Source organism: Nicotiana tabacum, chromosome 5 (genome assembly GCF_000715075.1).
Source record: "Nicotiana tabacum cultivar K326 chromosome 5, ASM71507v2, whole genome shotgun sequence".
NCBI lineage: Eukaryota > Viridiplantae > Streptophyta > Magnoliopsida > Solanales > Solanaceae > Nicotiana > Nicotiana tabacum.
The window spans coordinates 100,106,537-100,121,611 of NC_134084.1; the positions used below are offsets into that span (position 1 = coordinate 100,106,537).

The 15,075-nt window shown below is 41.6% G+C and overlaps 1 protein-coding gene across 1 annotated transcript; it reads right to left on the reverse strand.

The window, feature by feature from the left end:
• Nucleotides 1-1,423: 1,423 nt before the first annotated feature.
• On the reverse strand, nt 1,424-5,991 carry LOC107775425 (IQ domain-containing protein IQM6-like). Its single transcript, XM_016595153.2, has 9 exons — nt 5,683-5,991; nt 4,300-4,842; nt 4,098-4,212; nt 3,951-4,016; nt 3,780-3,868; nt 3,597-3,684; nt 2,836-3,075; nt 2,638-2,739; nt 1,424-2,389 (listed from the first exon to the last, which is right to left on the reverse strand). The coding sequence occupies exons 2-9, from the start codon at nt 4,773-4,775 to the stop codon at nt 1,628-1,630; spliced, it is 1,938 nt and encodes a 645-aa protein (XP_016450639.1). The 5' UTR covers nt 4,776-4,842; nt 5,683-5,991; the 3' UTR covers nt 1,424-1,627.
• Nucleotides 5,992-15,075: the final 9,084 nt, after the last annotated feature.

Consider the following 15,075-nt stretch of genomic DNA (forward strand, 5'->3'; position numbering starts at 1 on the left):
TTCCACCTTCTTATCATTTTCCCTGATCTTCTTTTCCCCTGTCTCGATTTGCTTCATCAACTCTTCGAGCATTTTTAGGATAGTGGGATTTGTCTCTGATTCCTTCTCATTCGATTTTCTCGAAGTCAATTCGACCCTGTGCACAACTTCTTGGGACGGCTAGAGTTTGACCATGCTCGGCGTGTGGTTCTGATTTTAGAGCTGAGTTATTGCTGCCTGCTGGGCCTGCAATTTTTAGAAGATTACTCGCAAGTTGATCTCGCCATCTTCACCGTCATGCATATTCTGAGTAGCTAATCGGGTACCCCCACAAACGCTGCTTTCGGGATCGACGACCACATTTCCATTGATGGCTACATGTGAATTGACGTCGATTGGGTCAGCAACCGGAACTCCATCGAGGCCAGCAGGGGGTGCAATGTTCTCATTCTCGCCGTGTTAGCTGAGATCATTGTCAATGTGTTGAGGTGCTGACTGAGAGTTAGACATCTTTCAATCTATAATAAAAGAAACTTCAAAGAACGAGCGTAAAATAGTATGTGTTACGAAAATTTGTACCAGGCAATCACTATTATCCTTAGCCCCACGGTGGGCGCTAAACTGCCTACCCTTAAAATTGGATAACAATTAAACTTATAAGTGGTTTTAAGGATATGTGATTTCACTTGGCACAAACTGAGAAATATAAGTATTAATGTTAGAAATTAACTGTAAAATAAAGCAAACCAATATAATGAGCAGTTATGACCTTCGAGCTAGATCGCCCTCGAACCAACAGAATATGCTAACAAATGAGTATGGACTGAACAACAGAGCTTAAGAGAGAAAATGTAATGTATTGCTTTGTTATGCGTGAATATCCTGCTTACAAAATGATTAGAACCCCCTTTATATAGTAGAAGAATTCTACTTATGGTACAGTTCTAAATACAGAAGGAAATCTCATGATTGGCTAAATGTCCGGTCTTGACTCGATACGTGCCGGGATTTCCGCCACGATCCTTGCCCGATCACGGGTATCTCGGCTTTCTGTTATTCGGTTTAGCTGGCTTCCTTCGATCTCGCTCGGTCTTTATCTCGCTTCGGTCTCGATCACGACTGGTCTCGATCTTGATCGATCATCGACTTATGAGTTTAGCAATCCATCTCTGTGCCATGGTTCGATGCTATACGAGGTCGAGCCTTGGTCTGCCATCCCGATTTCGACTAGCCATACAAAATTAGGGAAGCCAGATTCTAACCGTATACAGTAATCAAATTAAGATTATTACATATATAAAGGTGCTGTAAGCCTCAGAATGATCAGCATTTTTCCTTGGTTTGACTTGTGATATTTTCCAAAGTCTCAATTCTTTAAGGTAAAAGAAAGAACAAGCAATCAGATGAACACAGAGAGTAAGGAGGAAGAGAGAAGAATACTAACTGATAAGAATTTTGACTTCATTTGATCTCTTTTTTCCTGCGTATCTACAAAAGATTGGGAGTAAAGAATGAATATGTCCGACTTTACAAAAAACTGTATAGGAGTTTGTAAAGAATGATCAAGAAAACAACATGATGAAACTTTCCTACTTCAGGGAAAAAAAAACAAAAAAAAATATCGTAAGAATGATCTGATATCTCCTAACTACTGATCACAATATTTTTGTATCTCTTCTACAAGTGGGGTTGATTGAAAGAATGCTGCTGATTCAGAAACAGGACGTCTTTTGCTTTCAGTTGTTTCTCTAGAAAAGATAGTAGGAGTATGACGTTGAGCAGATTTAGGTGGAGTTGGAGATGTAGTTCTTGGAGACAAATACACCTCCTCCATAACGCGAAATTGGAGCTCTGTTGGATAGTCCCTCATGCATCCAATCCGAGGTCCAGCTCCCGTTGTCCATCTACAAGACAATTGATGAGCCAACTGGAATGACTTCGTTCTTCTATGTGTATTTATTCTCTTGATTATCTTTTCTGTGGGGATAGGTTCTTCATAATCTTCTTCATCTTCGTCATCAAATAAATTCTGCTTTGAAACTGATAGTTCTGTATCAGATAAATATTCTTCTGCTGTTTCATATCCATCTATTGGAGTATCCACAGGCTGTGTGTCGTTTTTTGATCCTCCCTGCTGGCCAGCCTTAGGGAACAACTCAAATACGTCTTGCCTTAGTGGTATTTGGACCGCAATTTGGGGTCTTAATCCTTGCGACCGCCTTGACAATGGAACTGAATTTTCTGCATCTTTGCAATACTTGGTAGTAGAATCAGTCTTCTCCTTGTTTGAGTGTTTGGTGGTGCACTCTTCATTGGCTTGGCTAAAATCTGGTGCAGATAAGCTGTTACGAAGGCCAAAACCACCTTCCTTCCTAATAAAGTGTGCTTTCTCCTCATCACTCGGGGATTTCTGTAAAATAAGGAGTAAAGCTTAACAAGCTAAGCCACGACTAATTTAGCCACCCCAAGAGGTAACAGGATAAGTGTTGCAACTGATTTGTTAATTACATGAAGACTTCTAATTAGCTTGACAGCTGCTTCTCTTACACAAATGCTCTAAGCCAGTCCCCATAAGTTTATGGACAAGTTTATTGTGAATTATAAAGTGTCTTTGCTTATGGTTAAGTTTTAATCATTAAGAAAAATGTTGCATCTTACCTGGAGAACACTGACGTCAATGTTATGTTGCTCAAGATATGATATAAATTCTTCAAAATTCTCCTTTGTAGGGAGATAATGTCCGCTGTGCGGCCAGACAGCCTAGATCATTAAAAAAAATTAGATTCATTAAAACCAGGTTTAAGAAAAAACTTGTCGCAGATTTGGCAAAATTATCACAATTCATTGAATCTGTACCTTTAGAATACCATCTTCTACCACTAATCTGCCTGCAGATAATGTGGCTCCTCCAGCTAAGAAACTGGAATGCTGAAAAGTGCCTTTTTGCTTCATTCCAATATACAAGTCCTTCGACACGCTTAGCACAAAGATCCACTTGGTATCTTCAGGACCTCCCCTCGTATCAAGAAGCCTCCCACTCTGCTTATAAATGAATTTTCCACCCACAATTACAATTTCATATGCCTCTCTCTCTACCTGTAATTAGTCATAACTTGCAAGTTGCATTAAACATAATCTCCTGACATATCTTCTTACTTCATGCAGCTAAATAAATTATACTAATATCCTTAGAAGTGCGAATACTTATTTTAAAAATTTTCGAAGGATGTCACAGATTATCATGGCCGAGGGTCTACCAGAAACAACCTATCTACCTTCTCAAGGTAGGGGTAAGATCTGCGTACACACTACCCTCCTCAGGCGGAATTACACTGGTTTTTTTTGTTGCTGTTGTTGTTGTCATTGTCGTTGTCGTTGTCGATGTCGATGTCGATGTCACAGATTAACTTTCCACATCATATGTGAAGTAGCATTACCTACTACTGTCTATTAGGCACAACACTCTATTTTGGTTGCAATTTTCAAAACGAATACATAAAATCCCTTCGCCAATCCTTGCACAAATATCATATACCAGCCTAGAATTGAACCCCTTTTCTGTCATGTTATAAACTCATAAGAAAATCGGATGCCTTACAAAAGAAGATAAAACTCACCGGACCAAGATACTTGATGCATTGTTGATGAAGTTTTGATCTGGGGCACTTCTCAAGATTTACTTCTTTACCTTCACCTATGTCCAACCTGCAACATTTGAGGGGAAAACGTCTCATTTAGTGAAGTTGAAATTGATTTCAAGTTGTTTGTTTGAATTTCTTACTGATCCAAGATAATCTCACCAATAGAAGAAAGGTTGTTTACTGTCAGCTTGAAGCCACTTGGCGTAATAAAATTGAAGATTGTGACCATAGCGATGTCTAGGATCAATCTGTTTTCACAATCATTATATCAATGAAAATCTGACATTCTCAAATTTATTATCTAAACTTTGTGGAGAAAAGGGTACTCACTGCCTCAAGCCAATGCTGTAAAGCAAGCTTACATGCCTTTTCATCTTTGGACAAACCTTTACCAACCTACCAACGCAGACAATGTCCTAAATATCACAACTTAACCAAAAGAAAGAAAGATTCTAAAATCGTAAAATCAATCCATACCTTCGCAGCTCTAGTTAAAGCTCTTGACCAACGAGAAAAAGCGGTTTCGGGTTTCTGAATGTCAAAGAATGATATAGAACTATGCTTGAGTTCAACAGAATCTAATACCTTCCACCTGTAAATTTCACTCAAAATTAGGAACAAAACGAATCTACATTAAGGGAAAAAATGCACCTAATCATAAATGTTTAAACTACTATACCATCTCTGCTCAACTAGAATAGCACAATCCGCTAGCCGTCTTCGAGTACGAAAACTTTTGTACGTTTTCTGCAACTTTACTGCAGCCTCATCTCTTTGTTTCTCATATACTAATGGTAGCATGTTAGTAGTCTGGTCAGGCATACTATGCAAATTTTCAGAAACCTCTTCACTGCTCGTGAGGCTATCTGATCTATTCGACGTCTTATCACTCGCATCAAACGCAGGAGTCTTTAGTCCAATCTCGGCCTCCAATTCCCTCCTTTTATAGCTAAGAGTTCCTTCAAGGATCAACTTACCAGAACTGAGAGACTTCTGCATTTTTGACTGCTGAGAATTTTGTTCATTGAAATTAATATGATGTAACGTGGTCCTCGTACCATCATTTCCAAAACTCATTGTTCTCACTAAATAAGATTCGAACCGAGTATCTGAATCATCAAAATTGGCAAAGGGACAGGAATATGTTATTCCCATCTCCCAGCCAAAAATTTTGTAGGACTTCCTAGCTTGATCGAAATTCCCAAGTAAAGAAAACAACAATCTACAGAATTAAAGATAAAGTTATCAGACATTACTTTCCTCAATACTTCTCAGGTGATGATAATGAGCACAAATAAAGTTACACGACTAACTCGATACACTTGTATACAGAAAAATGTAGAAGTATCCAGAGCTGGATGCTCAACTTAACTCCTATTAATGCCCAAAAGAAAGCAACATTACCAAAGAAACATAGAGTTTTCAGAAGAGAAAAACTTAAATGGAGTAACATTACAATTTGCAATAGATGCAAAAGGAGAGAAAAAAGAAGCTAATGACAATCGAACATGAAATAAGCTAGGTTGTTCATGTTTTGAAATTTAGCTTACAGAATTGGACTCAATCATTTCTTGATGGACCGAATTACCAGGTAGCTGTGTTTGTGGGAGGTTGCAGGTAGGTACGCAAACTAGCCCGAAGACTAGCGTTTAAAAAAAAAAAAAGACACAATCATTCAATATGAAAGCCTCAATCTTGAAAGTATTTCCCCCAATAAAAATTTCATGGCAAGAAACTACAAGGTTCATGAAGCAACATCTTGACGGATAACTACTTTCTTTATGTAGGATTCATTGCTTAATACAATGCATGATTAGAAAACTTCAAAATCAAAGCTACAGAATCAGAAAACTCATTGGCAAACAAGAAATGCTGATGGACATCATGAGATGCAAAGACCAAATGATAAAAACAACAAAATGCATTGCTAAAAAGTGCCTGTAAAACAAGAAAAAATGGTACAACTTTTTACCTTTAATTTTCCATACCTATGAGAACGAAAAACTGGGTATAAATGTAATACTTCACAATGAAACAAGAAAATACATTAAAAAGGTAATACCTATGAAAATGATAAAATGTCCATCTTGGAAGGAGAAGGTAGAATCTTGAGAAGCAATGGGAATGAATAAAACAAAGATAAGAAACTCAGAAAGAGCAAGAATTTTTTTGACTGAGGGATGTAGACCAATTTGAGAGAGAACGCAAAATGTGGGGTTTTTTAAAACAAAATTGAGGAAACACAATGGCCATTTGTTTCTCTGTTTAAAGCATTCTTTTCTAGCTCACAAATTTACTGTAGTAATTTGTATTCAGAAAACAAAAAAATGGATAGTGATGTACGTTGACTGTCCTTTGCTCTTCAGTCCAACGATTAGACAATATTCATAGGAGAATGGGAAAGCAAGTCACTGGCTTGAGCATTATTATTGATGTCGTCGAAAAATTGACTGAGGGTGACATGTAATTTCTAGTTTTGAAGAAGCAACTGTCACGATCCCGAATACCAACCTCGGATCCTAGTGGCCTCTAATATTTACTTGCTAGACAAGCCGACGTGAAATTAATTAATCAATTTTAATTGTTAAAAATACAATAATGATATTCATTCGCATGCTTTAACTCAATGATAACACATAGGTACTCATCATATCATATATATGGTGTCCTCACACATAAACACACATAGCAAATAGACCAACAAGCCATAATCCCTCAACTCAATGTTAACCACGACACTTACCTTACTCTATAACAAAATCAATGCTCAACCGCGGCTTTTCCTCTAGAATTAGCCTCCACACCAATCAAATCTAACAAAATATAGTTCAAATAATTCAAAACAAGCATTAGAAACTGTCTATGAGTGAAAATGATTCAATCATTATTGTTTTGGGAAAAAGTGAACAAAAGTCAACCCCAGACCCGCTTGGTCAAAACCCGAGATTCGAACCAAAACTCAATTACCAATTCACCCCCAAGCCTGGTTATGTGATTAGTTTCAAAATCTGACCTCAATTTGAGGTATAAATCTCAATTTCTCAAAATCCTTAATATTTCTACCTAAATCCCTAATTTCTACCATGAAAAAGCATAGATTAAAGGTTAAAGTCAATTGGTGTTTATGGAATGCAAGGAAACAAGTTAAAATCTACTAACCTATGAAGTTGGGATGAGAAACCTCTTCAAAATTGCCTCTCTGTTGAGCTCAAATTTGAAAATGGTGAGAAATGGGATAAATTCCGACTTTGGGATATTTTAAATCATTGGGCATCAGGCCTGATGCGGTCGCGAAGAACATCGGCCTGAGTGGCCTTTGTGTTCGCGATGTCCTTTCCCCCCTGACCTTCGCGTTCGCGAGCCTCGACTCGCGTTCACGTAGACAACTGACCAGCTTCCCCAAGTCCCTTCCTACACTACGCGTTCGCGAAGGGTTAACCCCCTATTACTTCGGATTGGCGACCTGCCCGCGAAGAATGAATTTCGCCCCTGTCCCAGTTTCCCTTCGCGATCGCGAGAGTACCTTCGCAATGGCGAACCACAAAGTCACAGACACCGGCAATAACAAAAACTAGCACATTCCTTAAGTCCAACAATAATCCGTAGCCTATCCGAAACTCACCCGAGCCCCTAAGGTTCCAAACCAAACGTGCACACAAGTGTAGTAACGTCATACGAACTCGCTCACTCGCACGATCAAAATACCATAATAACACCTAGAACTACGAATCAGACATCAAAATGCATGAAATTTTCAAAGAAACTCAAGAACTTTCAAATTCACAACCGAGCGTCTAAATCCTATCAAAGCAACTCCGTTTTGCAACAAGTCTTAAATAGTAAAATAAACCTATACCAAGTTCCGGAGCTGAAATCCGAACCTGGTAGCAATAAAGTCAACCTACGGTCAAACTTTAGAATTCCTTAAATCTTCAAATTACTGGTTTTCAACAAATTATGTCAAAACAAGTTAGGGACTTTCGAATCAATTTCGGACATATGCCCAAGTCCCAAATCACGATACGGACCCACCGGGATTGTCAAAATACCGATCTGGGTCTGTTTAGACAAAATATTGACCGTAGTCAACTCAAATTATTTTCAATTTCTCACATAAAAACTTTTCGGAATAAGACACAGACTGCGCACTCAAATTGAAAAATACTAAAAGGAACTAATCGAGGTCTCAAAATACGAAAACAAAGGCTAAAACTCAAAATGGCCTATCGGGTCATCACATTAACCATTGCACCCATAAGTGAATCTAGGATTTTGTCACGACCCAAGTTTACCCTCCGTGAACTGTCGTGACGACACCTAGTCTCTACGACTAGGTAAGCCTAATAATTTGCAAAAAAAGGAAACGAAAAATAAAACTAGCCAAAAACTGCGGATAAAATATAAATAAAGTATTTAAGATGTCGCTCGGCCTATACAAATATAAACTCTCAAGCTGAATTAACTCCCAAAAGCCGGAATCTCATGAAATCACAAGCTGTGGAATAACTACAAAGTGTTCTAACTCCAGAATGTCTAAACAAAAGTAAATACAGGAGAGCTAAGAATAGAGAGGGACTTCTCGGTTTGCGGACGCGACAGATATACCTCGAAGTCTCTGAAGATCGCCTCACCTCACTTGAAGTATGGCTGAGCCGAAGATCCTGGATCTGCACACGAAAAACATGTGTAGGAAGGGCATGAGTACACTACAGTGGTACTCAGTAAGTGCCAAGCCTAACCTCGGTCGAGTAGTTACGAGGAAGGTCAGAGCCCTACTGATTATAGATGAAAAACAAGTAAAATAGTATAGAATGTGACAACATAATTAAAAATGCTAACGGTCTATAATGAATGAAAACACAGAAGGAATCTAACTCAGTACACAGGAATAGCAACAGGGGATCTCCCGGATATCGTCCCATAGTCTGAATCATAAATATACAAGGGAAACTCCCGAAATACCAATCTGTAGTCCAAAGAAAATATCCAATACAGGGGATCTACTGGGTGTTGTCCCGTAGTCCCAAATATAAATGTGTAGGGGATCTACCGGAATACCGATCCGTAGTTCCAAAGTAAACATGTAGGGGGATCTTCCGGGATATCGTCCCGTAGTCCCAAAGTAAATTACACAACAACTTCAGAAGAGTTTACAGTTCTATTCTAGAATTTAGGCAGGAAATTCTACTCTAACATGCTGCACAGAGTACAAGTAGGCAATTAAAGCAGGTAAGACAGCTAAACCACATAAGCATGATTTTCCTAAATTAAGCAAGAGGCTTCAAGTACAAATGTTGCTCAATTACAAGAAAACATAGGTATTAACTTAATGAAAATGGGATTTCAACAATCAACACGTGTACGCACTCGTCAGCTCACGTACACGATACTCAAATAACACAGTACCAAATCCGACGGGGAGTCCCCACACAAAGTTAGGCAAGCCACTTACCTCGAACCAGCTCAATCAACTCGAAATCACGTCCTTGCCACGAGTACCCAACTCCAAATGGCCCAAATCTATTCAAAGTGATTGCATAATGTAAATATAACTTCAAGTAACTAACTCAACTAATTAATTCGAAGCTAACACGCAAAATTAAGAAAAACGCCCAAAAAGTCCCCTGGGCCCATGTCTCGGAATTGGAGAAAATTTACAAATTCATAAACCCCAATCACTCACGAACACACTCGAACAAAAATCACCAAAATCCGACGTCAAAATCTTATTCAAAACTCGAATTTTCAATTGGGGAAACCTTCTCCCATTTTCCAAACTTTTACCCCCAATTTCCTTAATGAGAAGAGGAAAATAACAATAGATTATGGTTCTAGGATCAAAATCAAGATAGAAAACGTTACCCAATATTTCTCCTTCAAAAACCCTCGAGAAATCGCCCTCAACCGAGCTCCAAATCATTTTTTCCAAGTTTTGAGTTCAAATCCTCGTTTCTTCCCTTTTTCTGACCAGCGAATCCGCTTCTGTGACCATGGGACCTCACCTCTTCTGCGGCAAATGGACCGCACCTGTGACTTTTCATTAAAGCCCAAGTTCCGCATCTGCGACCTCTTACCCGCAGATGTGGTGTCGCTTCTGCGGTACCTGGGCCGCATCTGCAACCAATTTCATCATTGACTCAGACCGCACTTGCGGTCCCCTAACCGCTTCTGCGGTGCCGCACCTGCGGTCCCATATACGCAGGTGCGATTATGATAGGTTCAGCAAAGCTTCAGATTTCCTAAGTCCAATTCCACTTCCGTTAAGCATCCGAAACTCACCCGAGGCTTTCGAGACCTCAACCAAGCATGCCAACAAGTCACATAACACGATTCAAACTTGTACCAATTCTTGAAACACTCGAAACAACGCTGGAACACCAAATTACCTTTGGATTCAAGCCTAAGGATTCCAAAACTTTCCAAATTCCGCTTTCAATCAAAGAGTCTATCAAACCTCGTCCGAATGACCTGAAATTTTGCACATACGTCACATTCAACACTACAGAGCTACTCCAACTCTTGGAATCGGATTTCGACCCCGATACCAAAATTTTACTATCGAACCGGAAACTTCCAAATTTCAACTTTCGGCATTTCACACCTAAATAAGCTACGAACCTCCAAAATACAATCCGAAATCACCCAAGGAGCTAACGGAACCGACAGAATTCCATTCCGAGGCCGCCTTCACACTGCTCTGACTATGGTCCAATTTCTAAAGCTTAAACTCAAATTTAGGGACTGTGTCCCAAAACACTCCGAAACTCAAAACGAATCATCCCCGCAAATCAAAATAGCATAAATAAACACGGGGAAAGCAGTTAATAGGGGATCAGGGTGTAAATTCTTAAAACAACCGACCGGGTCGTTACATCCTCCCCCTCTTAAAACATCCGTTCATCCTCAAACGAGCATAGAGACATACCTGAAGTAACAAAAAGATGAAGGTAACGGCTGCGCATATCCTGCTCGGTCTCCCAGGTCGCCTCCTCGACCGGCTAACCTCGCCACCAAACTTTCACTGATGCAATGTTCTTTGACCTCAGCTTCCGAACCTGCCTATCCAATATTGTCACTGGCTCCTCAACATAGGATAGATCCTTGTCCAACTAGATTGAACTAAAATCCAACACGTGCGACAGGTCACTGTGATACTACCGGAGCATCGAAACATGAAATACCGGATGGACTCCTACCAAGCTAGGAGGTAAGGCAAGCTCATAAGCAACCTCCCCAATATGTCGCTATATGTCAAAAGGACCAATAAACCTAGGACTCAATTTTCCCTTCTTCCCAAATCTCATAACGCCCTTTATAGGCGAGACCCGAAGCAAGACCCGATCTCCAACTATATAGGAAACATCACGAACCTTCCGGTCCGCATAACTCTTTTGTCTGGACTGGGCTGTGCGAAGTCTATCCTGAATCATCTTAACCTTCTCCAAGGCGTCCTGAACTAAGTCTGTGCCTAATAATCTAGCCTCACACGGCTCAAACCAACCCAATGGGGATCTACACCGCCTACCATACAAAGCCTCATACGGTGTCATCTGAATGTTGGACTGATAACTGTTGTTGTAGGCAAACTCCGCCAATGGCAAGAACTGATCCCAAGAACCTCCAAACTCCATCACACACACATGGAGCATAATCTCAAAAATCTGAATAGTGTGCTCGGACTGTCCGTCCGTCTGGGGGTGAAATGTTGTGCTCAACTCCACCCGAGTTCCCAATTCCTGTTGTACGGACCTCTAGAACCGTGATGTGAACTAAGTACCTCTATCTGAAATGATGGAAAATGGAATACCATGCAGACGAACAATCTCCCGGATATAAATCTCCGCCAACTGCTCTGAAGAATAGGTAGTACACACAGGATGAAGTGCGCGGACTTGGTCAGTCGATCCACAATCACCCAAATGGTGTCGAACTTCTTCAAGGTCCGTGGGAGTCCAACTACGAAGTCCATGGTGATCCGCTCCCACTTCCACTCCGAAATCTCTATCTGCTGAAGCAACCCACCCGGTCTTTAGTGCTCATACTTTACCTGCTGACAATTGAGGCACCAAGCTACAAACCCAACTATATCCTTTTTCATCCGCCTCCACCAATAGTGCTGTCTCAAGTCCTGGTACATCTTCGCGTCACCCGGATGGATGAAATACCGCGAACTATGGGCCTCCTCTAGAATCAACTCCCGAAGCCCATCAACATTTGGTACACATACCCGACCCTGCATCCTCAAAACCCCGCCATCACTAATAGTCACATCTCTGGCATCACTGTGCAAAACCTTGTCCTTGAGGATGAGTAAATGAGGGTCATCATACTGACGCTCCCTGATACGATCAAATAAGGAAGACCGAGAAACCACGCAAGCTAGAGCCCGATTGGGCTCCAAAAGGTCCAATCTCACAAACTGGCTGGCTAAGGCCTGAACATCCATCGCCAAGGGCCTCTCCGCTGCTGGTAAATAAGCCAAACTCCCCAAACTCTCTGCATGGTGTCCCAAAGCATCGACCACCACATTGTACTTGCCCGAGTGATAAAAGATAGTGATATCATAGTCCTTTAGCAGCTCTAACCACCTTCTCTGGCGCAAATTAAGATCATTTTGCTTGAACAGATGCTGCAAACTCCGGTGATCAATATAGATCTCACAAGGAACACCGTACAAATAATGATGTCAGATCTTCAATCCGTGAATAATAGCAGCTAACTTGAGATCATGGACAAGATAATTCTTCTCATGTACATTCAACTATTTGGACGCGTAAGCAATCACCCTACCGTCCTACATCAATATCGCTCCAAGGCCAATCCTCGAGGCATCATAATAGACAGTATAAGACCCCAAATCTGTAGGTAATATCAAAACTGGGGTTGTAGTCAAAGTTATCTTGAGCTTTTGGAAGCTCGTCTCACACTCCTCCGTCCACTGGAACGGAGCACCCTTATGGGTCAGCCTGGTCATAGGTGCTACAATAGATGAAAACCCCTCAACAAATCAACAGTAATAACCCACCAAGCCAAGAAAACTGCGGATCTCTGTAGCTGAGGATGGTCTGGGCCAACTCTACACTGCTTCCACTTTCTTCGGATCCACCTGTATACCCTCACTTGATACCACGTGACCCAAGAATGCCACGGAATCCAACCAAAACTCACATTTCGAGAATTTTGCATACAACTTCTTTTCCCTCAAAGCCTGAAGCACTGTCCTCAGGTGCTGCTCATGATCTTCCCAACTCCGGAAGTATACCAGAATATCATCAATAAAGACAATGACGAACGAGTCAAGATATGGCCTAAACACACTGTGCATAAAATACATGAAGGTTGTTGGGGCATTGGTCAGCCCAAATGGCATAACAAGGAACTCGTAATAACCATATCAAGTATGGAAGGCAGTCTTCGGGATATCTGGCTCCCAAATCTTCAACTGATGGTAACCTGAACGCAAGTTAATCTTAGAAAACACTCGTGCACCCTGTAACTAGTCAAACAAATCATCAATACGAGGCAAAGAATACCGGTTCTTCACTGTAACTTTGGTCAACTGGCGATAATCAATGCACATACACATATAACTATCCTTTTTCTTCACAAACAAGACAAGAGCACCCCAAGGTGATACATTAGGCCGAATAAAACCTCAAGCAATTCCTGTAACTGATCCTTCAACTCCTTCAACTCAAGAGGGGCCATACGATACGGAGGAATGGAAATGGGCTGAGTGCCCGACAACAGATCAATGCCAAAATTAATATCTCTATCGGGCGGCATGCCTGGAAGGTCAGCTAGAAACACATCAGGGAAGTCCCGTACTACGAAGACTGAATCAACGGTAGTGGTATCAACACTAACATCTCTCACATAGGCCAGATACACGTCACACCCCTTCTCAACCATTCGCTGAGCTTTAATCAAGGAAATAACTCTACTGGGAGTGTGATCTAAAGTACCCCTCCACTCTACTTGCGATACACCTGGCATAGCCAGCATCACGGTTTTGGCGTGACAATCAAGAATAGCATAATGGGGAGACAACCAGTCCATCCCCAAGATAACATCAAAATCTACCATGCTGAGCAATAATAAATCGGTTCTAGTCTCAAAACCACTACGAGCAACCAAACACGACCGATAAACACGATCCACAATAAGAGAATCCCCCACAGGAGTAGAAACATAAACAGGAGAACTCAAAAAATCCCGAGATACGCCCAAATGCGGGACAAAATAAGAAGACACATAAGAATAAGTGGAGCCTGGATCGAATAGAATCAATGCATCTCTATGAAAAACCAGGACAATACCTAAATCAACGGCACCAGAATAATGGCCCGACTCTCGAGACCTCTTGGCTTCCCTCTCCTCTCTATCCCGAGCATGCATACCCTTCACTCTCCTAGCAATGCTCACCAACTGCTAATAAGAAATATGCATCTCCAACTCACGAGCCATGCTAGACCTGATGCTAGGAATGAGCCCTCAACAAACCGGGAACCCTCTCACGAACTATAGAAACCAAGGTTGGTGCATGTCTAGCCAAGTCAGTGAAATGGACAGCATACTCCGAAACAGTCATAGTGCCCTAGCGCAAATACTCAAACTCTGCGCGCCATGCGTCCCTGAGGCTCTGAGGGACAAACTCTCTTAGGAACATATCTGAAAATTGAGTCCAAGTAAGGGATGCTGCCTCAGCTGGACTGTCCAACTCAAAAGTGCGCCACCACCGGTAGGCTGCTCCTCAAATCTGGAAGGCAGTGAAAGAAACCCCACTCGATCCTGATATACCCGTAGTGCGGAGGATACAGTAACACTCCTCCAGAAATTCCAAGGCACTGAATACATGAGGTTTATACTTCTTGAACCTCTTAAGCCTCTGTTGGTCATCCTTTGAAGCCGCTACCTTGTCCTCGGGCTGAACTGGGGCAACAGGCGGTACGAGTATAACCTCTGGGATCTGATTAACCTAGACTCGCTGCTCAGGAGTGCGGGCGGCGGGAGCCTGTGCTCCTCCCCCGGCCTGAGCTAGAGTGGTGTACATGCTCACAAACTGTGCAAGAGTCTCCTGAAGGACTGGAATAGTAGTGGCAGTAGGCATTTAGGTGCCTGGACTCTGGATGGAGCTGATGGTGGCTCCTCTATGGAAGCTCGCACGAGTGCTCTAGCTGCACCACGAGCGCGTCCTTGGCCTCTACCCCGGCCCCGACCTCTAACGGCTCTAGTAGGGGGCGCGGGTTCCTGGTCATCTCCGGTAGCACGTTAACTCACCATCTATGAGAGAATAGAAGACAGAAGTTTAGAATTGTGATATCAAAATCACACACGACAAGGAAATCAAATAAAGTGGAATTTTCCTAACAGTTACATAGCCTCTCGTAGATAAGTGCAAACGTCTCCGTACCAATCTGCGAGACTCTAATAAATCGGCTTGTGATTCATGACT

Bases quoted from the DNA above. Each gene is read 5' to 3' on its own strand.
- LOC107775425 (XM_016595153.2), bottom strand. From the start codon at position 4,775: ATGGGAATAACATATTCCTGTCCCTTTGCCAATTTTGATGATTCAGAT. The intron at 4,017-4,097 runs GTATGGATTGAT...CTGCGTTGGTAG, and splicing joins CTTTAACTAGAGCTGCGAAG to GTTGGTAAAGGTTTGTCCAA. The intron at 2,740-2,835 runs GTACAGATTCAA...TTAATGATCTAG, and splicing joins TAGAAGATGGTATTCTAAAG to GCTGTCTGGCCGCACAGCGG.